The sequence below is a fragment of the Leucopleurus acutus genome, assembly GCF_964270905.1.
Source record: "Leucopleurus acutus genome assembly, chromosome: 19".
Lineage (NCBI taxonomy): Eukaryota > Metazoa > Chordata > Mammalia > Artiodactyla > Delphinidae > Leucopleurus > Leucopleurus acutus.
The window spans coordinates 21,479,107-21,505,202 of record NC_139161.1 but is presented as its reverse complement, the minus strand read 5'-3'; the positions used below and the strand labels follow the sequence as shown (position 1 = coordinate 21,505,202).

Below are 26,096 nucleotides of genomic sequence, written 5' to 3'. Positions count from 1 at the left end.
GAATTGAAAAAGGAATCATTTTTTCACTCTGTGGTTCAGTGTTTTTTGTGACCTGTTGGCTAGCTGCTGTCAAATTGCATGTACCTGCATACCCATTCCACCCTTGGGACAGACTGAGGTACAAGATGTGAAGCCAAAGTACAGCACCGAGTGTGTGGCATGTACTGCATCCACTTAAGCAATTCTTACTAAGTGGCAAAGGAAGGGACATAAAAGAATTTCAGCTATCAATGTACAAACAGCCTTCTAAAAGTGATGCCAATTGGGTTTAAGCTGTCTCTTAGAAATAGAGGGGGGAATTTCTGGGGAAGAAAACTGAATTGAAATAGGGACCAGCTGCCTTGTGATGAACTATTCCACCACAGAGTTCTGACCTCCACCAGCGCATTGCCATCATCCAGTAATAGACATTCCTTCTGAATACTGTAAGGAAGTACTCTCTCCCCAGCTGGGGCCCTGTGAGAGCAAAAGGAAGGGACAGCAAGTCCCTTCTTCCACACTTTGATGATTAATTAATTAATGAAGGCAGTTTCACCTGACCTTTCTCAAACACTTTCTCAGCAACACTGGGTAGAATTGGACCCAAAACCCCCAGGTTTCCTGGAAACTACTAAGAGACAGAAAAGGTGTAGTGATTGCAAAGGGAACAGTAGGACTTGAGGTTGGGACTCCTGCTGGATAATGAAAGATTCTAGTCCTGCTGTAATAAGTCCAAATTCTGTTAAGTGTTGCAACACTTAATTAAAAGGGTGGGGGACTCCCCTGGTGGCGCAGTGGTTAAGAATCCGCCTGCCAATGCAGGGGACACAGGTTCGAGCCCTGGTCCGGGAAGATCCCACATGCCACGGAGCAACTAAGCCCACACACCTAGAGCTTGTGCTTGGGAACAAGCCACCGAAATGAGAAGCCCGCACCCTGCAACTGATACAGCCCCTGCTCGCCACAACTAGAGAAAGCCCGCGCACAGCAACGAAGACCCAGTGCAGCCAAAAAATAAATTAATTAATTAAAAAAAAATAAAGAGAAAGGTGACCTTTTAATTACTAGGGTTAAAAGGTGGACGTGGCTCAGTGTGTTGAAAGCAACTTCAAATATCATCCTGGCATGTGTCTATCAAAACAAAGACACAACAAAAAGGGCAAGGAACTGAAGACAGCTTTCATTTGACCAAATGTGTATGTTGGTAGAGTTACATCTGTTGTTTGGCCAAAAACTGCCCCTATGTGGGGCATACGGTGTCCGCCCAGCACGTGGTAGGTGTTCTGTACTGTGGCTACATGAACAAATGAGTGAATGAATGAATGGGAGAATGCAAGAAAACTGTTTCCTGGCCCCTGTAAAGAAAGAGCAAAGCACAGCAAAGCAGTCGCTCTTAAGGAATTCCAACTCAAGAGATAGGCCACATGTATGCACACTTTAAAATCCATATAAAAATAATTATCATAGAGAAACAAACATGGAACGTGTATTTATCAATAGCTCCATCCCCTCCCAAAACTCTTCTAAAGCAATAGCATATATAACTTGACAAGGACAAAGAGAACTGGAGAGGGAACAGAAGAGCTGTGTCAAACAGTTTTTGAAGGTGGAAAGCAGTGTGGGGGGGTGTGATTTAGCTGAGAAGAGGAAGCTGAAACCTAAGTATTGGCGCTGGCAGTGGTTCTTCATCTTGAGTGCACATTAAAATGACCTGGGAGTTAAAGAAACAAATCTGGAGACCTGGGTCCCACTAGGCATCAAATTTTAAAATATCTCTGGGTATATGGCAGTTCCTCAAAAAATCAAACATAGAATTACTGTATGAGCCAACAATTCCACTTCTGAGTACACACTCCAAAGAATCTGAAGTAGGCACTCAAACAGATATTTGTATATTCTGTTCATACTGTTCATAGTAGCATTATACACAGTAAGCAAAAGATGGAAGCAATGCAAGTGTCCACTGACGAATGGATAAACAAAGTGTTTATATATATATATGTTTGTATATATATAAAATGCAGCCTTAGAAAGGAATGAAATTCTGACACCTGCTACAACATGGAGAAATCTTGAAGACTTTATGCTAAGTAAAATAAACCAGACACAAAAGACAAACACGGTGTGATTGCAATTATATGAGGTACTACAGTAGTCAAATTCATACAGACAGAAAATGGAATGGTGCTTTCCAAGAGTGAGAACTGTGGAGAGGAACAGAGACGAGAACTGACTGATACGTGAGGAATCCCAGAAAAGCTGGGAACTTGGCACCGCCAGGTGGGCTGCAAATAGGGAATTTTGGTGAAAGTCTATATAAGGAGCAGTTAAGATCCTTAATCTCCCTCCCCAGTCCCAAGGGTGAAAGATCTGTTGGGGAGACTGAACCTGTGAGACCCCTCCACTTCCAACTGCGTGGCCAAGGGCTTTCAGAATGGCTGTAGGGATTAAGCGAAAGTCTGCTTATTTAAAAATTGCGTCACTAATTCCCTTCCTCCTCCTTGTTCTACTCCCCAGGCAGGAGATCTCAGAATTTTTCTATGGAGAAACTAAATGACCCAAGGAATAGGGGCATGGTGATCCACAGATATAGACATCTGGAAGTTCCCAAATGAAAAGGCTGGCTCACCGTTGGACTCCCCACAAGGAAATCCATCAGTCAGCAAGCCTACTGAGGACTATAGAGCTTCCAATGGCCTTTACCCTATGGAGTGCCAGTTATTTGGTGAATGCTCTCAACACAAGAATCTAAAACCAAAGGAAACAGCAGCAAAAAGGACACTGAGGAAAAACAGACAGTACTTGGAGAAGAATACTTCAGAAACAACCATAATTTTAAAGAAACCAGAGAATAACCTGTATCCATAAAACTAGAACAGAATGTAATAGCAAAGGAGCAGTTGGAACTACGAGAAAACTGAAATCAAAAAGCTAACAAAGAAGTCGGAAGATCAAATGAGCAAATCTCCTAGAAAGTACAACAAAAAGACAAATGAAGAGTAGGGGGGAACAAAAAGACAAAGGAACAGTAGGGGAGAAAAGGTAAGTCCCCAGATGAGCAAACAATGGAGAACAAAGTATAAAAGAAAAATAAAACTTAAGATAGGATTTGAATCTCTAGATTGAAAGGGATCACCATGTACATCATTGAAAAACTTCAGAACATCAGGAACAAAGATTCTAAGATTTTACAGAGAGAAGCAGGTCACATATGGAAATAAGAATGACATCAAACCTACCAAGAGAAGCTAGAAGACAATGATTTTCAAACTTCTGAAAAAAAAATTCTCAACAATAATTTTATTCCCAGACAAACTATCTCTCAAGTGTTTGGGTAAAATAAAAATATTCTCAGACATGCCAGGACTCAAGAATTTTGCCTCCCCTATATTCTTTCTCAAGAAGCTCCTGCGGATTATTCTCCACCATATAAAGAAGGAAACTAAGAAAAAGGAAGACATTGCCCAGGAAACAGAGAGAATCCAACACAGAGGAGACAGAATGGGAATTCCCAAGGCACCCCAAACTGGGTGGCGGGTCTAAACAGCCTGAAACAGAAGGATGGAGGATGTCAGGAGGACTGCCTTGAAAAATTAATTTGGTAGGTTTGGAGCAGGTGAATAATTGTACCGTGAGGTTGTTGAAGTTCAAATTACCAATAGGCACAAAGAAAAATACACAAATGAGAAAATGAGGTAATTTTCTTCAGAAAAGTTTTCAAGAAAGGAAATACTATCACAGTATATATGGATAGACTCAATAATAAATAGTATTTACATGATCATGATAAAATGTGAACACGATTTAATACAAACTTTTGATTTAATTAATTTTAGCAAATGGCAAATAAAGGGGTATGAGAAAGCAAACCTTTGACTGCCAGGACTGAAATTTATAACTTATCATGCTCTCTCCTTACAGTAGTTTCTTCAAGGAGGAAAAAAGGTGTAGTGGTGATGCATTCATTTTTACATCCAAACACCCACCCCTCCAATTCTGGGGTAATATCTCGTGTTGTCAAACCTGGTGAGGCAAGGCCAACCTTGTCCCCTTCCTGGAGGAAAACGACATGCATGTCTGACCACGGCTCGGCCAATCAAATGCTTCCACTTGGCATTTTCAAACTTGAGGTATCGTCCTGAATATGTGCCTAGGGTTCTTGGCACAAGCAGTGGACACTTCCAGGGACAAGACTGAGCTGGATCTCTAAATTATATCTAGAAAAAGTGGGTAGGTCTTTTTTAAAGTTTCTTAGCCACACAGCACCTGTGGGATCTTAGTTCCCCGACTAGAGATTGAACACACACTCCCTGCATTGGAAGCACTGAGCCTTAACCACTGAACCACCAGGAGAGTCCCTGAATAGGCCTTTTTAAAAGGTATCTCTTTCTTGAGCTACAGAGTGCTCTTCCTCTGATGGCTGTGTGTGAATGTGTCAACTTCCACTAGACTGAAAGCTCCCTGAGGACAGCTGCCCTCTTTCATCTTTTAATTCACTGCAGCCTTGTGGGTACTAAGCTCTCAACAATACATGTTGTACAAATGTCTTTATCTTTACTCTGTCATACATCATATTGCTAAATTGTGTGCACCGCGCTCAAATCTAATCTCAGACTAAGAATTTCCTCATGGACTTTGTCTTAATTGAAGCCCAACGGAGTCCTCCAGGGATCTGTTCTCAGTGGTCATTTAGAATGTGAGAGTAACTAGTAATTCTGAACAAGAATCCATTGAGAATTCTTGTCTTCCTCCTCTAGTGACCCTGGGGCTGGGAGTGAAGAAATATTTACTCACTTCCACTTAATGGAAGTAAAAGGATAAAGGAGGAAGGGGGCAACCAGGATTGAACCAGAGACCTCTTGATTTGCAGTCAAATGCTCTATCTCTGAGCTATAACCCCATGGCCTCCTGGGACTCTCTTTCTTGTCCACTTATGGTGATTCAATACGAACAGGTTCCACCCACTCTGGAATTCCGGCAAGCTTTGTATTCTAAAGCTCCACCTCCTTTTCTATCCATCATCTGCTCTGGTTTTCCTCTTGGCCACCAATAAACTGGGTGGGGCACTTGAAAAATGACATGCTGGAAACTAGCTGAAAAGGAAGCTGACATAGCATTAGTAGAGAAAGCGTCCGTATACACGGTATTACTGTGTCAGAATCCTCGGCCCCAGATACACTCTGGTCGTCCCCTGCCTCTTGATGAGTTGAGGGTGGGAAGGAGAAGGAAGATGTTAGTTCTTTCGGATGGGATGACTCAGGAAAATCAGGAACTCCTTCTCAGGGCAACCAACGCCAATCCCTGTGGCCGCACTGCCTGCTCCGTTCTTGATGGAAACGGTAGCCAGCTTCTGACCTGGGCCGTCCCGATGCCTGGGGAAGAGCTTGGATGTGGGCTTAAGTAGTGTCGTTCCTCCTTATCGCAGCGGCAGGGGAGACCTGAGGCCTCTCCTTTCAAGCCTGGCACTCCGTTTGCATGGAGTTTAAGGCACAGCCTGAGATGCCCTTTCTCCTCTCACCTCCTCCATAGGGTAGGGAAGCCGAGGACGGAGAAACTAGCTTGCCCCCTCCGCCAGCCTCAAAGAAGAAACGGCACACTTGGAGACACACACACAAAAGTTTTAATATCAAATAACACTGAGAGTTCATATACACATCTCAGAAATTCAGGTCGAGGAGTGTGAAGAGAAGAGCTGCTGTTAGAAGAGAGGGAATTGGGTGACCTCTCCAAAGACAGATGGGCGCTGGCGGAGGGCTGGGGTGTTCCGGCGATAGCCAAACCGACCATTGAACCCCTGGGTCGCATTCACATTGGCATTATAGTTGTCATGTCCTGTCACCTGCTGGAGGGAATGTCCTTGCGGGACAGAGAGAAAGGCCTGAGCCTGTATTCAGCCCCCTCTTGCTTTCCCCACTCCCATTGGGCTGGGATAGGAGGCCAATCCAGGTGTAGTCACTGTGCTCCCATGTCCCAGCTGAACCCTCAATCCTGAAAAGCCAAGGGTTGGTGAGGTGGAGGAGGCAGATGGCATCCTAGAAACCAAGCCTCATCCTAGGACTAGCATGCAGGGGAGCGTGAATGGTACATGCTGGGACAGGAAGGGCCAGAAACTTCTGGGCTTGGCTGAACTTGCTTTGCTGCCAGGAGAACAGAGAAAATTTCCCCCTTGCATCTGACCCAGCTGGAGAAAATGGATGAGCTCAATTTGGCCAATGGTGCCAGGGGACATGTGACTAGAATGTGGCCAAAGGGTGGTGGAGTTGGGGTGGGAGGAGGGTTCACCCTGCCAGAAAAACAGGTCTCAACTCTCCCTTTTCCTGTTGCTGCTAAATGGGGCCTAGAGAGTGAGCAGGACACAGCCTGCTCTGGGAGCAGTGAGAAGAACACAGGCTTTCGTTGGAAAGAGGAGAATTCCAACCCCAGCTCAGCCCTTCTTAGCAAATCATTTTAACTCCCTAAACCTCAATTTCCCTGGCTGTAACCTGGGGATACTCTGAGGGTAAAAAGCACCTGACATACAGCGGATGTTCCATAACTAATAGGAAGCACTGTGACACCATCTGCTCATGTATGAGAAGAAGAGCTAGAGGATGCAGTCAGACCCTGGGTCTCTTCCCCCAACCAGGTCTCTTTATGGCTCTGTGGAATGCACACCACTCTTCCTAGGTGGGACCATGGTGAGACTGGAAAGGGAGGTGTCGCACTTGCCTGCCCCTGACCAGTTTCTCCTGTTGAGGTATCTCTGTCCTTGCCCGAAGATATGGAAATAATCCACTATCCAGCCATCCCTTCCTGTACCGCCATGATCCTGAGAATGAGGGAGAAAATGCAGACTATATCAGTCATGATGCAGAGAGATGCACAGTCCAACCCCTGCCTCTGGGCTTGCTGGAGGGAGGGAGAGGTCACAGCCAGGGGTAACAGGGCCAGACAGATTAAATATACTTAGTGACTTATTGCCTTTCAGGGAGAGGCAGTGTAGCTTGGCAGTTAAGGGCTCAATGTCTAACACCAGAGAGACTGGTTCTAATTCCAGCTCTACCCCTAACAAGCTGTGTGACCTTAGGACAATGACACAGCTTTTTTGGACCTCAATTTCCTCATCAGTAAAATGGTGGGTTGCTTTGAAATTTAAGTGAGATATAAAGGGCCTTCAAATAAAGGGCCTGGCATATTAAAGTTTCAATAAACATGATCTTCATTTAAATGAAAATAATACCTACCACAAATGGTGTCTGTGACGATTAAAGAATACTTACAAAATGGAACATAGAAAAATTCAAAAGTGTGTACACCATATTATTTTTCAAGCTTTTAAACTCTCGAGTTTTCCCCCAGATTCTGGCTCCTTCTGCTATAAAAATCACGAGTAGACAGCAAACACAAACATGGCACACACAGATGTGTGTGTCCATATGCATGTACTGAACACACATGTGCACACACGAACACCCGGGACCACAAAAACTCCCAAGATTTGTTCATAGAATAACCCGCATTAAGTCCTCCTCTCCCTAAGTCACTGACATGTATTATAGACACAAATATTGGAAGCAAAAGTGTTGAAAAACATTGGAGCTGAGCCTATAATAGCCTCAGAATCTTTGATCCAGGGGAAGTACTCTGCGGGGGAGGGGCAACATCCACGAGGGAAAAGGCCTGGGGAGAAGCGAGGGCTGCAGAACTTCGGGAGGTTTCCTTCCAGTCAGCTCACAGAAGGTCGCAGCGAGCGAGCCCTCTTGAACTATGACGTCACCGGACCGAGGGCGCCTCACCTAGGCAGTTCTTTGTCTTTTTACCGATTGTCGGGCTTTTTGAGAATTTGCGGCGGGAGGTCACCCCAAAGGGTGGATCCGTGATGCCAAAAACGACAACGAAACCCATTTGTTTGGCAGAGGCTTGCAGAAACCCAAAATGAAATCATTCTCAAGTTCAGGCGTGGAAGGTGGTTCTGTGAGCTCAGTGAGCTCGCGCTCAACACCTGTCTCCCGCCTCCGCCAGTTCCCGGGTTTCATTAAGAAAACTGAGAGGGTGCGAGTCGGGGAGCCTCCCTGGTGGTGAGGGCGCTGCCATGAGACGCCCGGATCTGGGAAGTCGGCCCCGCCACGAGCGCCAAGCTCTGCGGGCACAAACGGTGGGGTCCTCCACGGCGCTCCTGTACCTGATCGGTTTTCCGCAAGATGGGCGGAACCACGCGGCTCCGGAAGTACCGGTGGGCGTGGTAGTCCTGCTGCGCGTTGTAGGGTGGAATCGCCGACCAGAGCTTAGGCCTCAAGTGCTCATAGGTGCGGGCCATGGTGCTCACGGCCACTCCATCCAAGATGAAGCGCTTCTCCAGCCACAGGGGACACGCGCAAAAATGCCCCATCCTAACCACCGCAGCCTCCGAGGACTTTTCTAGAGGGAGCGGAGGGTCCTAGGTGGGGGCTCCCCTGCGCATTGTTACGTTATGTCAAAGACCCCTGTGACACAAACCGTACTGTCCCCATCCTACGAGGTAGGCTCTCGGGGCTACGGGGGAAGTTGCTTAAATGGTCCAGAGGTGAGGGATGTCTAGGAGGGAACCATGCAAGAGGAATCAAGAGATTGAAGAGAAGGTGGATTACTGAATGTGCGCAGTGTTAACGCAGTCGGGCCCAGCTCCCTGTTTTCCTTTTAAGAGCAAGGTTCTCTGCTCCCACTTTATTATATACATTTCCCAAACCCAGTTCCCTTGAAAAGCTTGTACCCACAAAGGATCAGAAAGAGATCAGAGAGCATCTACGTCCAACTCTCGTTGTACAGAACTGGAAGTTGAAGCTCAGAATGTTGGAATATTTCCTAAATCCATTTAGTGGCAGATCCAGAACCAGAATTCAGATCTCCTGATTTCCAGTAAACCCACTTAAAGCACTTCTCCCCTCCCCACCCAATTCTTTTCATCAGCTATTCCTCCTCCCGTTAAAATTTAAAACCAACAGTAAAAGTTGTATACTTATCAATAAAACAGTAAGTACCATACTTCCCTCTAATATTATGTATGTATGATAGGATACAGCAAAACATGAACAGTGATCTTCCCTATTGTTGTTACAAGTGATTTTTCCTTCCTTTATATTTTTTACTTCCCAAATTTCCCCCTTGAATAAACTCATGGATGCTTTACATATCAAAGTGGCTTATACAAATTATTCTGCTCCTCACACCAACTCTGAGGTGCTATTATCATTTTACAGATGAAGCAATAAATCCAGGAATTCTTTTATGTTATTATAATACTAGTAACATAAACATTATATATAATACAAAGGCACATGTATTAATTAGAAAAAGGTTGCATTATACCTACACGTAATAATCACCAATCCCAGCATCTCAATACTCAGCATATGTAATTTTTCTACACTATGACAGGCGAGCTCCTAGCAATCAAATTTGAAATTATAGGAAGTCTATAATTTGAGCCCATTCTATTAAAACGTGAAGAGAACCTGGAAAGAACATGAGAGGACGAGGGGAAAAAAAATGACAGGCCCAACTCTCACCTCACATTTGAGGAAGGCAGGTGAGAAATTTCATATTATGCAATGGGATAAAAAAAGATTCATTTTAAATGGAGTACCTGGGGACTTCATGTCACATTAAAGACTTGAAATTCACCTGCCTGGAGGATGGGGTAGGGGAGGAAGACCGGTCTATTTTAGACTTTGGAATTTAATATTCCTAAAACCAAGACTGACTCAGTCTAGACAGAGGACTGGTCCTCAATCTTGGCTGCACTTCAGAATCTCTTAGGGACCTTTAAAAAGTCTTGATACCAAGCTTCCCTGGTGGCGCAGTGGTTAGGAGTCCACCTGCCGATGCAGGGGACATGGGTTCGAGCCCTGGTCTGGGGGGATCCCACATGCTGCGTGCGCCATAGCTGCTGGACCTGTGCTCTGGAGCCCACACGCCTAGAGCCCAAGCTCCGCAACCAGAGAAGCCACAGTGAGAGGCCCGCGCACTGCAACGAGTGGCCCCCGCTCCCCGCAATAGAGAGAGCCTGCGCGCAGCAACAAAGACCCAATGCAGCCAAAAATTAATAAAATAAATGAATAAATTTATATCACTGCTTTCTAGTTCTGGTACATCTGAAGGACATCAATCTGAAGTACAAAAGAGAAGTCATCTCACCAAGTGACTCTGTGCTAGGGTCTTCACATACACTCTAATCCTCAGCCTTTCATCGTACCCAATCTTACAGATAAAACAATTTCCAGATACTAGATAAGTGGACACAAACTTAGCGTAAAAATCCTCTTCCAACATCTTTAGGCCAGACTGGAGTGCTCATTTTCCCCAGACCCTGAATGTCACCTAAATCAACTGTCACGGATTGGAAAAAAAAAAGCTACAATGCTCAATACCTTCAGGCAGAATTTGCCAGGGCTCATGCCTGTCGTGCTGGCATTCTATTATCTTTTATTCTCAAGCTAGGGTTTGGCAGATATAAGACCATCATGTCAAAATACTTTTGATAGCAAAAAACTTGCAGATATTAACAACTTAAGTCATCTTCCATGAGAGCAATTATTATGTGGCAGGTTTTATAAATATAAACTCATTTATGTGCCAACTTACCCAAAGGAAACCTGTTAACTGCAGAAGTGCACATATATACGCGTATACCTGGTTCCTACTCACATCACTCCTTGAACTCCATGAGTGTTCAGGATCTGAGCATACGCTACCTTATCTCAAATACCTTTCTAACTGTAAGGCAGTCACCTGGGATAACCTGTCACCAAGTGGTATGTACCACCTGAAATTTATTTTAAGAACTAAAAAACTCAAGTTTTTACAGCAGAAATTGCAAAGTCCCCAAAGTCTGCACGCTGACAGAAGTGCAAAGACTGTTTATCTTTTTTTACACATGCCCACAGAAAGTCTGCACTGGGTAGTTTTATTTTACAGAGGGGGTAAGGGTTAGGTGGTGTCAAGAAGAGTGACATGGAGCAAATAATTTTTATTATCATTGTTTTCTTTTACAAATACACCGAAGAATCATGCAATGCTGCCAGCATTGGATGCAATCCTGGGCCACAAGTCTGCACATTCCTTTGCAACTGGTCCTGTGATGGCAGAACCTGCATAAAAGAATGATGTGACACATAAGCTCAAAGGGCCCTTTCCTTGTACTCAAGTTAAACCATCCAATCTCAAAAGCCTAACAATGATGTGCGTTCTTTATTACCTTTCATCTCGCCTTTATTGTTTACTATGACCCCTGCGTTATCTTCAAAATAAAGAAACACACCATCTTTTCTCCGGTATGACTTTCGTTGTCGAATTACCACTGCTGGATGTACTGAGGGGGGGGAAAAAAAAAGCAGCTGTCATTTAACCTGCCAAGTTCCAGTGCCACCATGAGAAAGCAACTTACACCTTGGCTAGCTCTCCAACATTTCCCATTTGGACAGAATGTATACTCATTAGCTTTTCATTTCCTAAAATCAAGTGTGAAAGACAGTGCAAACACCAATCACCCCTTAAGGAAAGACCTTACTCATTTCAAGTCCAAACTGCCTGCATTTCCTTGCAGGTGTGAATCTGTACTTTGGGAGGATGATTAGCAACACACCAGCAGGAAACTTGCTAAGCACTTTCTATACTTTTCCTCACTTCACCCAAGAGGTGGGTACTATTTAAGATCCTAATGTCAGGACTTCCCTGGCGGTCCAGTGGTTAAGACTCTTTGATCCCAATGCAGGGGGACTGGGTTCGATCCCTGGTCAGGGACCTAGATCCTGCATGCCGCAAATAGAGATCCCATGTGCCACAATTAAGACCGGGCACAGCCAAATAAATTTTTAAAAGATCCTAATGCCATAGAATTGGGAATGGGACCCTCCTCACACTGAATGAGTGGAGAGGCCAAGCTATTAACTCATTTTGCAATATTCCATCCCAATTTATATCAAAACTTCCAAGAACAAACCTTAACCTAAAAATTAGCACTTTATGCCTTTCTAACTGCAGGGCACATGTTGTTTTAAGAGCAAAAACTGGAATTAACCTAAATATCTCAGGACACATGCACAGAACAGAACCATTTTAAATGATTATGTACTTCTGTAATTTTTTAATATGCAAGACAATCATTTGTGAAGCAAAAATGGGTTATGGGAAGGTAATGGTCCCATTTACATTGGAAAGTAGGACATAAAATATTAAAAACGATCATCCCTTGGAGGTCTAAGAGCTGGGTAACTGAAATTCAACTTCTATTTCTTATTTAATTAACTCTAGGTTTAACTTTTTGAGGAAATGTTTTCCAGGGTCATAAGTAACTTTTAAAAACCTACCTGCTCCAGGGCTTCCCTGGTGGTACAGTGGTTAAGAATCCGCCTGCCAATGCAGGCGACATGGGTTCTGGTCCGGGAAGATCCCACATGCCATGAAGCAACTAAGCCCGTGCGCCACAACTACTGAGCCCATGCGCTCCAGAGCCCGTGCTCCGCGACAAGGTAAGCCACCACAATGAGAAGCCCGCACGCCGCAACGAAGAGCAGCCCCCCCCCCACCGCTCGCCGCAACTAGAGAAAGCCTGTGCAAACAAAGACCCAACGCAGCCAAAAATAAATAAGTAAAAATAAAATAAATTTAAAAAATCAAACAAACAGAAAACGCTACCTGCTCCTAAAGTGAACATTTTTCCAGACATTCAAAGCATCTACTGCACTTAAAAGAAAACATGGATTCAAATCCTGACTGACAGTAACCTGGAGACCTTGAACAAGTTACTTAATCTTCTGGAGTTCAAGTTTTCCTCTTCTAAAGTACGGATAATAGTTACATTTCCATATTTAATATCAGACACTAGAAATGCAGGATCTTCTAAGGACAGAGATCCTGGCTATCCTTGAAGCAAGTACTATCTATGTACATAGATGGTCTCTGAGTTTTTTAACAATGGGAAACACACTGAGGGACAGATAATATTGGCTGAGACCCTCCTCCGTTGGACTCTCATCTACTTAAATTCTCACAAATGCATCCAGCAAATAAGGCCACACGAATACAGGACTCTGGATTTCCAGTCCTGCAGTCCCGCTCCTTTCCACATTTCTGTATGTTATAATTAAGTCTAAGGCCAGGAGATGTAGCTGATCCTTGAAAAATGAAGGGTTAGGGGCGCCAGCCCTGTGCAGTCTAAGATCCATGTGTAACTTATAGTTGACCCTCTGCATCCACTGATTCAACCAATCTCAGATAGCGTAGTACAGTAATATATTGTGGGGGAAAAAAAACATCTGTAAATGGACGCATGCAGTCCAAACCCACGTTGCTCGTTGTTCAAGGGTCAACTGTATTCATTTAGAAGAAACAAGGACCAAAGAAAAAATTAAGAGTTGGAAAGTCAGAACTATTTTTAAAACCATGAGTGTCCTCTGGTCTGTCCCACAACTGACTGAGAGAGACAGCACACCCTGCTGCCACCTCACCCATAGTGATGGACAATTGTTCTGCCCTTCCCTGACAGCTCCCCAGGCCACACACCAGACCCAGCAAGTGTTCTAAGAGGAAAGCCTGTCTAGTTGCATGCTGATCCCAATCAACACATTGATTTATCAATGCTTAGGCACAATGCTTATTCCTTGCCTACCAAGCCAAGTGAATATTAGAGGTCAACAAAGTACGATTTCTGACCAAAAGGCTAAACACCTGGGGATAGAGTAGGATACAGACCTTCAAAGAGTAACTGTGATACACGGCTGAGACCTGTCACACGTGTACTGCGCATTAAGAGGACTTCTCAGGAAAAGCAAAACATCCCAGGCCAGAGACAAACTAAGCAGGCACAGGAGAAAAGTTCAGGAGCTGGAAACTCAAGTATACTGAGTATCAGAAGCTCTAAAGTCAGTCAAGTCAGAAGTGTCTGAGGCCCCCCCTTCTAACCCATACATCTAGTAGGAAAACTTTTGGGGGTTGTCCACGATTAAGCAATGAGCAGCTCCCTGTTTTAGTTTCTACCAGAAGACATTTAGAAGCAACCATGCCAAACTTTTGACAAGTCACAACCCTGAGTTAATCTCATCTATGTATAATTATTCCTTTTCAAATTAGTAGTTCCTGAAAAGGAAACTTGCCTGAGGTGACTTAAGTCTTAAGGCTGTGATCTCACCTGGAACCACCATGTTCATTTGTAGCTAAGGAGTCAGCAATTAATTAAAGACCTGCTCTCATAGAAGAGACAACCCTAGTAGGGGGCACAGCAAAAATCTGAGGCACAAAGGAAGGGATTTAAGTTGGAACAAAACAACCAAGAACTAAAAGGAGAGCTGGGGAAAGAACTATGTGGATGGACTGTAAATCCCAGAAGGACAGAGCTTTTGTTTCTATAGGTATAAATATATGAGGTGGTCTGTTAACTATTGGCTGAACTTGCTGGGAGAAATGGCAGGGTAAATATGAAAAGCCCCTAGCTTACAATGGAAGCCAACTAAGAACTTAACTGGGGGTGGGGTGGTGGTGGTGGATGAATTGGGAGATGGGGATTGACATACATACACTATCAATACTATGTGAAAAATAGATAACTAATGAGAATAACTAATGAACTGTACAGCACAGGGAACTCCACTCAATGCTCTGCGGTGACCTAAATTGGAAGGAAATCCAAAAAAGAGGGGATATATGTATATGTATAGCTGATTCACTTTGCTGTGCAGTAAAAACTAACACAACATTGTAAATAAAGCAACTATATGCCAATAAAAATAAAAGAATGGTCTTTAAGACAGCAAGAATAGAACTTCAACTGCAGATTAACTCACACTGCCTCTCAAAGAAAATCAAGCTTTAAGAGGCCCTGAGAATGGTAAAACTACTGTTCTATTTTCCAATAGAGGGAGAAGTCCTTCAACTGTCCACAGACCAAAAGGAGGATTTGGTCTCTCTACTGACCCTTCTTTCTGAGCTCTGGTTTGCCTTTCTTGACTGTGGCCATCACCATGTCACCCACACCAGCAGCAGGAAGTCTATTCAGTCGTCCCTTGATCCCCTTCACAGAGATGATATACAGATTTTTGGCTCCTATACAAGGAAGTAAACAACAACAAAAAGTTTTTTTAGAGAGCCTGTTAGGCAGTTCTGCATTTCTCCAACACCTCCAAGGCCTCCCCCTCCACACACACTCCCAAGAAGTTAGTCCTCCCCCAGGTGGAACACCTTGTCACACCACCGATTGAAGCAAAACAACACAACATGCTGCCGCTTCACCCAAAAGCGGTGTTTTCACTCTGCCCTTTCTTGACGGCTCAGTGGGTCATTAGCAAAAGGCCCACTGAGTGCTTTTAAAAGGGGCAGTTTGGCAGAGTGCAGCCGAAGGTCTCACCTGTGTTGTCAGCACAGTTGATCACGGCTCCAACCGGAAGACCCAAGGAAATCCGGAATTTCGCACCAGAGGACCCACCACGTCCTGTAAGTAAGAAGGGAATCAGGAGAGGTCCCTTCACATTCTTAAGCTATATAATCATTCGCATGTGCTTCGGGGAGCGGTACACCGTAGTTTCGCTCTCTCTAGGACTCCTTATCCCCTCCCCATGTGCCACCCAGTTCTCAAGGCAAACAGCCAATTCCTCACTCTTAGCACGTTACATTGAGATTAAGGGACCTGGACGACTCAATTCTCGATCCAACTTTTGCACCACGTAGTTCTTCCTACAAGGCGGGAGACGGCACAAGTCGCCCACTCTGGGGATTAAGCCAGTCTAACTCCAACCCCATTACTGAAGCGCTAGGCGCGGAGTGAACCCGCGGGATTCAGCCAAGAATCACGACTGGATGCTGCGAACTCAACCCTCCAGGCCCTCCCGTCACTTTCGGGGGCTCTCCCGGTGCTCTCGCGGTGTCCCTCCCCTCCCTCTCCGGCCCGGAGCAGAGCAAAGCGTCCCAGCTGTCCATGGCCGCCGTTCCCGGCGAGGCCAGCAGCCACCTCGCGACAGATGGCGAAGGATCTCCCAAGGCCAAAAATTACCTCGCTTCGACATCTTGAACGCCGGAAAGTGACAAAAAGGAAGCAGGGAAAAAGGCCACAGAGATCTCTACCCCAACGCCCCGCCCAACATGGTCACGTGACCCGGTGTTCGTTCAATCCGCCTCTCTTCCCCAGGGCGCGGTCTTATTACGTCACAAATCCTGGACATAGCGTAGAACTCTTGCTGTGAAGTGGGCGGAGGAGTGGTTGAGGGCTGCAGGAGTGTCCGTGGTACCCAGTACGCCGAATACGAACTCGAAAGTAGTTGTTTGGGACACAGAAACATTGGTTTAATTTATCGGAAAACCTCTCTGAGCAATAAGTATGTGCCAGGGACTTGGATGGACGCTAGAGGTTCAGAAATGATTAAACGGTCTGTGCTGTATAGGGGCCTCCAAAGAACACACGGCGTCGGGGGCTAGAGGGAAAGAGTTCGAAACGGTTTCATTAGGTTGTGATATAACTGAGAAGTACCATTATAGCGCTACAGATAATTCCATATGTGTGTGCTTGGTCCCATACCCATCTGTATTTTAGATATCTTTATTCATTACTCCTTTCACTGCTTCAACTTCTCCCATTCTTCGGACTTCTTTCTGTCGATGTATTCATTCAGATATTTATTAAACGACCACTTTATGCCAGATCCTGTTCTGGGCATACGCTAGACTACATGAGAGAACAAAACAGATCAACATTCATGCCCTGTGGAGCTTACATTCAGCCAGGGTGGTGGTGAAGGTGGGTATTAGATACTAAGCCATAGACGTAGTAATTGCAGTATATAGTATGTTAGATGGTGATAAGTACTATGAAAACAAAAGTAGAAAAAAGTAAGAGGGATCTGGAAGTGGGAGGAGAGGCAGATTGCATTTCAAAATAGAATGATCAGTGTGGGCCTCATGGAAGAAGTTGACGTTAGTGCAAAGATTTTTTTTTTTTTTTTTTTTTTAGTGCAAAGATTTTTAAGGTGAGGGAGCTAGCAATATGACTGTCTAGGGAAGAGCAGTCCAGATAGAGTCATCAACCATTGAAAGACCCTAAGGTGGGATTGTGCCTGAACAATGTGAGGACCAGCAAGGAAGCCAGGAATGACTGGACAGAGTAAGTGAAGGGAAGAGTAGTAGGACAGAAGGTCAGAAGTAATGGAATTGGATCATTAGAGCTTTGTACACTGCTATGGACTTTGACATTTACAGACTGAAATAGGAAAACAATGAGCCATGAGCAGAGGAGGGACATGATCTGACGTGTCAGAAGGATCACTCTATTTGAGACTAGGCTGTGGGAGGGAACACAAAGATACAATAAGGCGATCTATTGGGAAGCTCTTGCAGTAACTCAGGAGAGAAATGATGGTGGTTTAGACTAAAGAGGTAGCAATAGAAGTAATGTGATGTGATCAGATTCTGGATATGTTTTGGAGGTAGAGCCAACAAAATGTGGGGTGCAAAAGAAAGAGAAGAAAATGTTTCCAAGGCTTTAGTTCTGAGCAAGTGGAAGATGGCATTGCCATCAACTGAGATGGGGAAAGCAATGGGAGGAACAGGTTTGGGGGTAAGAGTATGAGTTCAGTTTTGGATATGTTGAGTTAGATGTCTGTTAGACAACCAAAAGAGATTTAAATAGCAAGTTGGACATATTAGCCTGGAGTTCCAGAAAGAGGGAGATATAAATTTGGCAGTCGTCAGCATATAAGTATATTTAAAGACATGATAGTGGATGAGTTCACAAAGAAGCAAGGGTAAATTAAAAAGACCATGGGCTAAGCTCTGGGGTACTTCAACGTTAAGAGGTCTATAAATCTATACATTTATAAATTTCTCTTATCACTCTTAAATCCTTCACTTGCTCCTGCCAGTTTCTCTAGTTACCAGTTTTTCTCTCTCCTTCACTTCTCAGCCAAATTCCATGTGCTTCTGAATATATGATTTCATTATCATATTTGTCTCTGTTGATAAATGAAACTAGCATCCATCCAGGTGTCCCTCTGGGATTCCTGTCCATTTCTCTTCAGTCTGCCTTCTCAATGTCTCTCAGATATATCCACTTCTCTCCATCTCCTCTGCTAATGCTCTGGACCTAGTCACCTCCATCTCTTGCCTAAACTATTTCTGAAGCTTCCTAACATGTCTCTTGACCTCTATTTCTCCCCCCTCCATCCACTCACTCTTCATACAATGGCCAGAAATAATTTTTCAGAAACGTAAACATTACTATGTCACTCTCCTGAAAATCCTCCAATGGTTTCTGTACTCTTAGAATCAAAGTTAAAATCCATATCACAGCCTACGAGGCCCTGATCATTGTCCTACCTCTTAACCTCATCTTGCACTGTGCTCTGTCTTGCTCTGCAGGGTTGACGTTTTGCTGCCAGATACCATCCATGCTCCTGAATACCCGTAGGCCTCACACATGCTTGGAATACTCTACCCTGCCTACCCGTATCACGTATTTCACGTGTACTGATTTTTCAGATCTCAGCTTAAATATCTTTTCCTTAGGGAAATTCTACCCTGACCTCTCTTACATAGTATTTTTCCTTCTTACTATTTATTTCAATTCTTCAATATATATTTGATGACTTTGTTGAATAACGATCTCCCCCAACTAGTCTATATGCTCCATGAAAGGCTGAGTCCATGTTCTCCTTTGTGTTCAGTGGTATATCCCCAGCATTCAGCATAGGGCCTGGCTCAGTAAATACATGCTGAATGATTGCTGAACAAATGAAGAAGTCTACCTCTATGGTCTCCATACGTCAGCATCCTTGTGTGAAGGAATTTTTATTCATCTATGGCAAAATTAGAAATATTTGGAAAACACAGTGTTTCTTATAAAGCTCCGTTTGCTCAATTTAAAGGACTGCCTATTATTCTGGGATTATCTTCTTTCATCTTTCTTGTTAAAAATGTTCCTTTCGGGCTTCCCTGGTGGCGCAGTGGTTGAGGGTCCACCTTCCGATGTAGGGGACACGGATTTGTGCCCCGGTCCGGGAAGATCCCACGTGCCGCGGAGCGGCTGGGCCCATGAGCCATGGCCGCTGAGCCTGCGCGTCCGGAGCCTGTGCTCCGCAACGGGAGAGGCCACAACAGTGAGAGGCCTGCGTACCGCAAAAAAAAAAAATTTAAAAATGTTCCTATGTCAACTGTCAACTTTCTACCATCCCAACACTGCCCTTTATTTTCTCTTCGTAATTTCAGTGGTCCGTGAAAACCAAAGGTCTGGGAATGATCTGTCTCTATCTCCTTACTTCCTGCATGCACATGTTCCTTGAACCCCTGTAGTGTAGTTTGTGTCCTCACTACATGACTGAAATTATACTAGAAATTATATATACTGAAAAATTATACTAGAAAGGTCACCATGACCTACTCTTTCCAAAATCCAAGGACCCTCCTCAGTCTTCATCTTACTTGACCTCACAACGTTTCACACTGGGGCCCTTCCCATCTTCTTGACACTCTTCACCCATGGTTTCCATGATGCTAATAATAATAGAAATTACTATTTTTGGAGTGCTACTAAGTACCAGTCATTGAGTTAAACATTTTACAGGAATGTGGCTTCTTGAATCCTCCCCACAACCCTGTGATTTAGGTATTATTCTTCTCATTTTTCAGATGAGAAAAATGAGAAATAGAAAAGTTAAGCCATGTGTCCAAGATCACACAGATCATGAAAGGTAGAGATGGAATGGCACCCTGAGTCTGGCTGATTCCAAAGCACAGACTCTAAGCCACTCTGTTGTATTGCTCTCTCCTCCTTACTCATTGTCCCTTCTCAGTGTATTTCCCTGAGTGATCACACCACCCAGTAGCTTCCATTACCATCAATATGCTGAGAACTCCCAAGTCTGTATCTCCAGCCCAGACATTTCTGCTTAGCTCTAGCCAATGTATGGAACCAATGACTGGGACACCTCCACCCCACAGGCACTTCCAACCTGACGTCCAAAGCCGAAATCATGATTTTCCCAGAAATTTTGCTTTTCTGCCTATATTAGTTGTCTTGGTTGGTGCTACTAATTTTTCTGTCCATGCATCTAAAAGTCTGCCCTTGGTTCAAAGCTATTGCAACAGCCTCCAAATGGTCTGACCATAACCTCTGGTTGCTTAAAAGCCTGTACTGGCCCTCTAGTGCCTATGGAATAAAGTCCAAGCTCCTTAGCATGGCATTGGAATCTCTTCCCGAAATGGCTTACCTTCTCCCTGGACTCATCTCCCATCACCTCGCCTCTTACACTTCACACTCCAGAAACACCAAACTGCTTAGGATTTCAGGACTCTTTCTTGCTTTATCCACTACATGTTCTTCAAAACTCTTTTCGATGTCATGTATTTTTGAACAAGCCATCTCTTCCCTGTGCCATTTCACAACCCCAGCATGCTCTTCCCCAAACCACCTCTTTACTTAGAGCAGTCATTCTCAAATATCTTTGTCTGAATATTCTTTACATTCTTAAGTTATTGAGAACTCCAAAGAGGTTTTGTTTATACAGTTATATCTATTGACATTTACCAGATTAGAAATTTAAATTGTGAAATGTTTAAGGTAATGAATCCACTGCCTGTTAAAAGACATAACATTTTAAAATGAAAAAGAACTGTATTTAAATTTTAAAAATAATGAGAAGAGTAGCTTTGCTTTACGTTCTTTTAGAAATCCCTTTAACATCTGGCTTAATGAAAGACAGATGGATTTTCATGTTTCCACATTTAGTCTGTTGTGACATCATGTAGCCTCTGGAAAGCTCCACTGTACTCATGAATGGATAAGAATGAAACAGGTAAGTAACCAAGTATGAAATAAATTCTTTTTTCCTACGTAGAAAGTGTCTCACAGGCAGACCTCCAAGAATTCAACTCCCAAACCACAGACTGGGAACCATTGACATAGAGATAGAGAACACAGGAAATTCCTTTGCGCGTTGACCTCATTGGAATATAAAATCTACGATGCTGTAGTTTATTACTTTTTGTATTCCCAGAAAACACTCAAGAATGACCAAATATTCGCTTGGTTAGTACCACCTTTCTTTTGTACCATCTTTGGGATGATTTAAGGTTTAAAAGGGAAGCACAAGGGGGCACCCGGATTTGAACCGGGGACCTCTTGATCTGCAGTCAAATGCTCTACCCCTGAGCTATACCCCCTCTACTGGCAAAAAGGAGATTACAGCTTATTTGTAGTGTTTACTGACCAGACAGTGCATTGGTGATTAACAGTAGTTTGATATGTGTGACCAATTGCTTCAGGTTTCCTGGGGTGATGCTAGAGAACCAAGAGAAAAGGCAATTCGCACCCAGGTGGTAGAAGGGGAGGGCGAAGTCCAGTCTGAGCTGGGCTTGAAGGTCCTGTGGGGTGTGCGATGGGATTTCTCTCCTTCAACAACAACAACCTCTTGTACCTCTGGCATCTTGGAATTCTTTAAGTCTAATTTCCATACTCCCTGCCTGCACCCCGAGCTGCACTGGATCCCCAGCCTGTGCTTTGCACAGGAGAGGGAGTGCTTCCCTTGTCCTTCCCAAGACACCCCTGCTCTTGTACCAGACGTGCCCGCAGCATCTCCACTCTCTCCAGTATCTTCAGTCTCTTCCACTCGCTTGGCTCCTTCAAACATCAACAGGCTTTCCCTAGACTGGAAAATCTTCCCTTTAGCTGTTATCGCCTGTCCATTTCTTCTTTCTCACTACCAATTTTTAAGAAAGTCTGTGACTTCATTTCTCTCCTTATCAATAACCTGTCTCCATAGTTCTGTTACTCTCTCGACTGTCAGGTATTTTTTTCCCTTGGAGTATGTATCTTGTTTCTCCAACTAGACTGTAAGTTCCTTGAGGGCAGGGATCATGTTGCATTTCTTTTTGTATTCCCCACAGTGGCACAGTGCCTGGTTCACTATAAGCCCTGGGTGGTACCTATCAGCCAAACCTAATTAAACTCAACTGTGGCATTCTACCAATCTTGCACCCAAGCAGCAAAATGTTGTTAGGGGAGAGCTCAGAAGTCTGGGTCGCTCCGCCAATCTCAGACAGTCTCCCCGTTTATTACTCTTCCACCACTGACTGACTAGTTTCACTTTCTCACTCTCTAAAATGACTATTTCACATACGTTCTCCAGTCTCAAACCTTCTACACCTTATCTTTCCTCCTCAGAGAGTGCTGAAGAGCTGGCTTCTTCCTTTCTGGAGAAAGTCAGAAGCAGTCAGGAGCAGGGTTGTGCTGATAAATGGCTGATGACTGGCTCCAGGGGACCTGATTTTTAGCATTTGCCAATTCCCATAGTGCAAATTCGCCCACCTGTCAATTTCCAGTGAAGTCAACTGGCTTTAAAAATTCCTGAAAATTTAACAATTGGTTCTCACAAGGCAGTATGAGTCGAAGCTAGCACACTTTTGGGATTGACTCCCTCTTTCAGCAGCTACCAATTATACACTGACAACTCCCCAAATTATGCTTCCAACCTAGACATTTCCCTGAACTTCAGAATTAACTGGATCTCCACCTGCACACTTAACATCTCCACTTAAATGTCTACAGGGCACCTCAAACTTAGCATATTGACCTCATACTAGAATGTGAAGTCTATGAGGACAGGAGGTTGTACTTTATTACATTCTGTTTCAGAGCTTTAAAAAGAAACTCTTGAGGGGTTTTTTTTGTTTTTGTTTTTCCTAAACTTACTCCTTTCTCAGTTCTTTATCTCAGGAAACCACATCCACCCAGATAGTGAAGACAAAAAAGAAGAGTTATTCTTTTTTAAAAGATTTATTTTATTAAAATATAGTTGGAGAATTAAAGGGAGTGGGTGTCGGAGACAGAGGTTCTGAAGTTCACGACTCCTAGAAGGGAAGGGGAATGAAAGGCTCTCGGTGAAGAAGGACTCCTCAGAGTCTTTCTATCCTGATGACAGCGTGACTCTTTCCAGAGAGCAGCAGTGACAGCTCTGGAATGTCTAGGGAGAGGAAGGGCTTAGTGACCAGAGTCTGCTGGCAGCACAGGATCCTAGGTCCAGAACCCTTCAGATCAGCTTACCAATAAGTTCACTATGTAAAACAGTTAAATTTGGTTCAAATGGGGAAGGATGAGAGTTATTCCAACCTGGCAACACTCCCTACCCCCATTCCCCCCCTCCCTACAGGAGAGGCTCCAGGGAGTACTTTGAAGACCATTGGAAAAATTCTCCTCATAAATGACTTGAAATGCCATGTCTGTAATATGCTACATTAATTTTTTTTACCCATTCCAATTATTTTTCTGCCCATCTCATACTTTAATTAATTTAGAGCCTAAGAGCTTTGTAATATAACAAAGGAAGACATTGTAATGTCTAATAAGTAAAATAACAACATGTTTTTTTGGGGGGCCGGCGTATTAGTGTATTTCTTTAAAATAATGTCTACTACTGGCAAGATTTGACTAGATACCTTCAACATAGAGATTCACTTGTAAAACTATATATTGATCAATAAATAAATATAGTTGATATACAATTTTGTGTTAGTTTCAGGTGTACAGCAAAGTGATCCAGTTATACATATATTTTAATATATTTTTTCATATTCTTTTCCATTATGGTTTATTACAGGATACTGAATATAGTTCCCTGTGCTATACAGTAGGACCTTATTGTTTATCCATTCTATATATAATAGTTTGCATCTGCTAATCCTAAACTCCCAAGCCATCCCTCCCCCGCCCCTTGGGCAACCACAAGTCTGTTCTCTATGTCTGTGAGTCTGCTTCTGTTTCCTAGGTAAGTTCATTTGTGTCATATTTTAGATTCCACAAATAAGTGATATCATATGGTATTTGTCTTTCTGTTTCTGATTTTACTTAGTATGGTAATCTCTAGGTCCATCCATGTTGCTGTAAATGGCATTATTTCATTCTTTTTTATGGCTGAGTAGTATTCCATTGTATATATGTACCACATCTTCTTTATCCAGTCATCTGTCGATGGACATTTAGGTGGTTTGCATGTCTTGGCTATTGTGAATAGTGCTGCTATGAATGCGGGGGTGCATGTATCTTTTTGAATTATAGCTTTGTCCACATATATGCCCAGGAATGGGATTGCTGGATCATACGGCAACTCTATTTTTAGTTTTTTGAGGCGCCTCCATACTGTTTTTCATAGTGGCTGCAGCAATTTACTTTCCCACCAACAGTGACTCTAAAGAAGAGTCATTCTTGATTCTTCTCTTTCCCTCATCTTTCTCAAGCCATCCAGTGTACAGGAAGGACATGGCTCCCCTGCCATGGTCAATCTGGATGCCTGCTGTCCTCTCTAGTTCTGCTGTTGCCCCTGTGATAAGCTAAAAAATGGGCCTCCAAATATGTCCACATCCCAAGGCCCTTGTGAATATGTTACCTTACATAATAAAAGGGACTTTCTAGATGTGATTAAGGGTCTTGGGGTGGGGACATTATCCTGGATTATCTGAGTAATCAGAAGAGTCCTTATAAGAGGGAGGCAGGAGGATCAGAGTCAGAGAGGGAGAGACGTGAGGATAGGAGCAGAGAACAGAAGGTGAGGAGATGCAACCCTGGCTATGAAGATGGAGGAAGGGGCCATGAGCCAAGAAATGCTGGCGGACTCTACAACCTACAAAAGTCAAGGAAACTGTTTCTACTCTAAAGCCTCCAGAAGAAATGCGGGCATACTAGCACCTCGATTTTAGTCCAGTAAAATTGATTTTGGAATTCTGACCTCCAGAACCGTAAGGTAATAATACATTTGTGTTGTTTTAAGCAAATAAGTATGTGGTAATTTGTTACAGCAGCAACAGGAAACTAATACGTCACTGTCGTCTCAGACATCGCTACCATCTCTCACTTGCACTGTTGCAATAGAATCCTACCTAACCTCTCTCTCTCTCTTTTTAAAAATTTTATTGTGTCCACTTTTCTTCTTTTCCTTTATTGTGGTAAGAACACTTAACATGAGATCTACCCTCTTAACAGATTTTTAAGTGTACAATACAATGCTGTTAACTATAGGCACAACGTTCAACAGCAGCTCTCTAAGACGTATTCATGTTGTATAACTGAAACTGTGTACGCATTGATTAGCAACTCCCAATTTCTCTCCCTCATCCCTGGCAACCACCATTCTACTCTCTGCTTCTATAAGTTTGATTGTTTTAGGTACCTCATGTAAGTAGAATCATGCAGTATTTGCCCTTCTATGATTGGCTTATTTCACTTAGCATAATGTCCCCTGTTGTTGCATATTGCAAAATTTCCTTCTTTTTAAGGCTGAATAGTATTCCATTGTATGTATTCTCTGTTTCTATTCTTCACTCCCTGTAAATCTCCCCCACAATAGCGTGAATGATGATTTCCAGTCCCTCTGCTCAAAACTGTCCAACGGCTGGCTTTTCATCCATTTGGAATAAAATCCAAACTCCTTACTTGGGCCTATAAGGCTCTCTGGCTACTTCTCCAGCTCTCTTGAATCACTCTCCCCTGTTTCATGTTCCTCCAGCTACTCTGGCCCTAGGGCCTTTGCAGTGGCCATTTCCTTTAGCTGGAATACCTGCCCCTGACAGATGGGCTGGGCAAATGGCTGTCTCTTTCATATCATTCACATCTTAACTCCAAACTCACCTGCAAAGAAAAGTTTTCCATGACTATTCGCCTTGAAATACCCCCCTGGACCTCCCTAAGACACCGTCTTGTTTTTCATTTTAGTCACTTCCCTTATTACTACTGAGCATTTCCTTGTTTATTCATTTGTTCATTTGTTTCTATTCTGACTCCACTAGATTTTAAACTCAGTGAGACTGAGAACCTGTGTGTCTTTCTATTTGAAAGTATGTTCTGCACTTAGAGTGGGGCACATAGTAGTTGCTTCATAAAAAGAGAGAGGGACCACTAGAGAATACAGCCCAGGAAAGTCTCTCAGTGGAGATGTCTGTTCAGCTGGTGTTTGCATTCTTTTTAGAGAGACCAGGGGAAAGGATTCTCTATTCAGTTTTGCAAGAAGCTCTTCTCTGACTTCTTAGGGTGAAGAGATGAGTGGGATTGTGGATAAAGAATTGAACCTAGAAAAGGCTGATTGGTACCTAAGTTCACATGTTTTCAAAATTCCATGTTTTTAGTTAGTCTTCTTAAA

The 26,096-nt window shown here is 43.6% G+C and overlaps 2 protein-coding genes across 2 annotated transcripts; both read right to left on the bottom strand.

Moving 5' to 3' along the window:
- Positions 1-5,677: 5,677 nt before the first annotated feature.
- Positions 5,678-8,347, bottom strand: SPMAP1 (sperm microtubule associated protein 1; the record flags this gene model as incomplete). The annotated part of the gene is made up of 3 exons (XM_082859845.1): positions 5,678-5,835; positions 6,688-6,787; positions 8,141-8,347. The coding sequence occupies 3 exons, from the start codon at positions 8,345-8,347 to the stop codon at positions 5,678-5,680; spliced, it is 465 nt and encodes a 154-aa protein (XP_082715971.1).
- Positions 8,348-10,943: 2,596 nt separating this feature from the next.
- Positions 10,944-16,088, bottom strand: RPL23 (ribosomal protein L23). Its single transcript, XM_082861533.1, has 5 exons — positions 15,977-16,088; positions 15,335-15,418; positions 14,905-15,033; positions 11,192-11,305; positions 10,944-11,084 (listed from the first exon to the last, which is right to left on the bottom strand). Exons 1-5 carry the CDS (start codon positions 15,987-15,989, stop codon positions 11,002-11,004), a joined length of 423 nt encoding a protein of 140 aa, XP_082717659.1. The 5' UTR covers positions 15,990-16,088; the 3' UTR covers positions 10,944-11,001.
- Between the last annotated feature and the right edge of the window lie 10,008 nt (positions 16,089-26,096).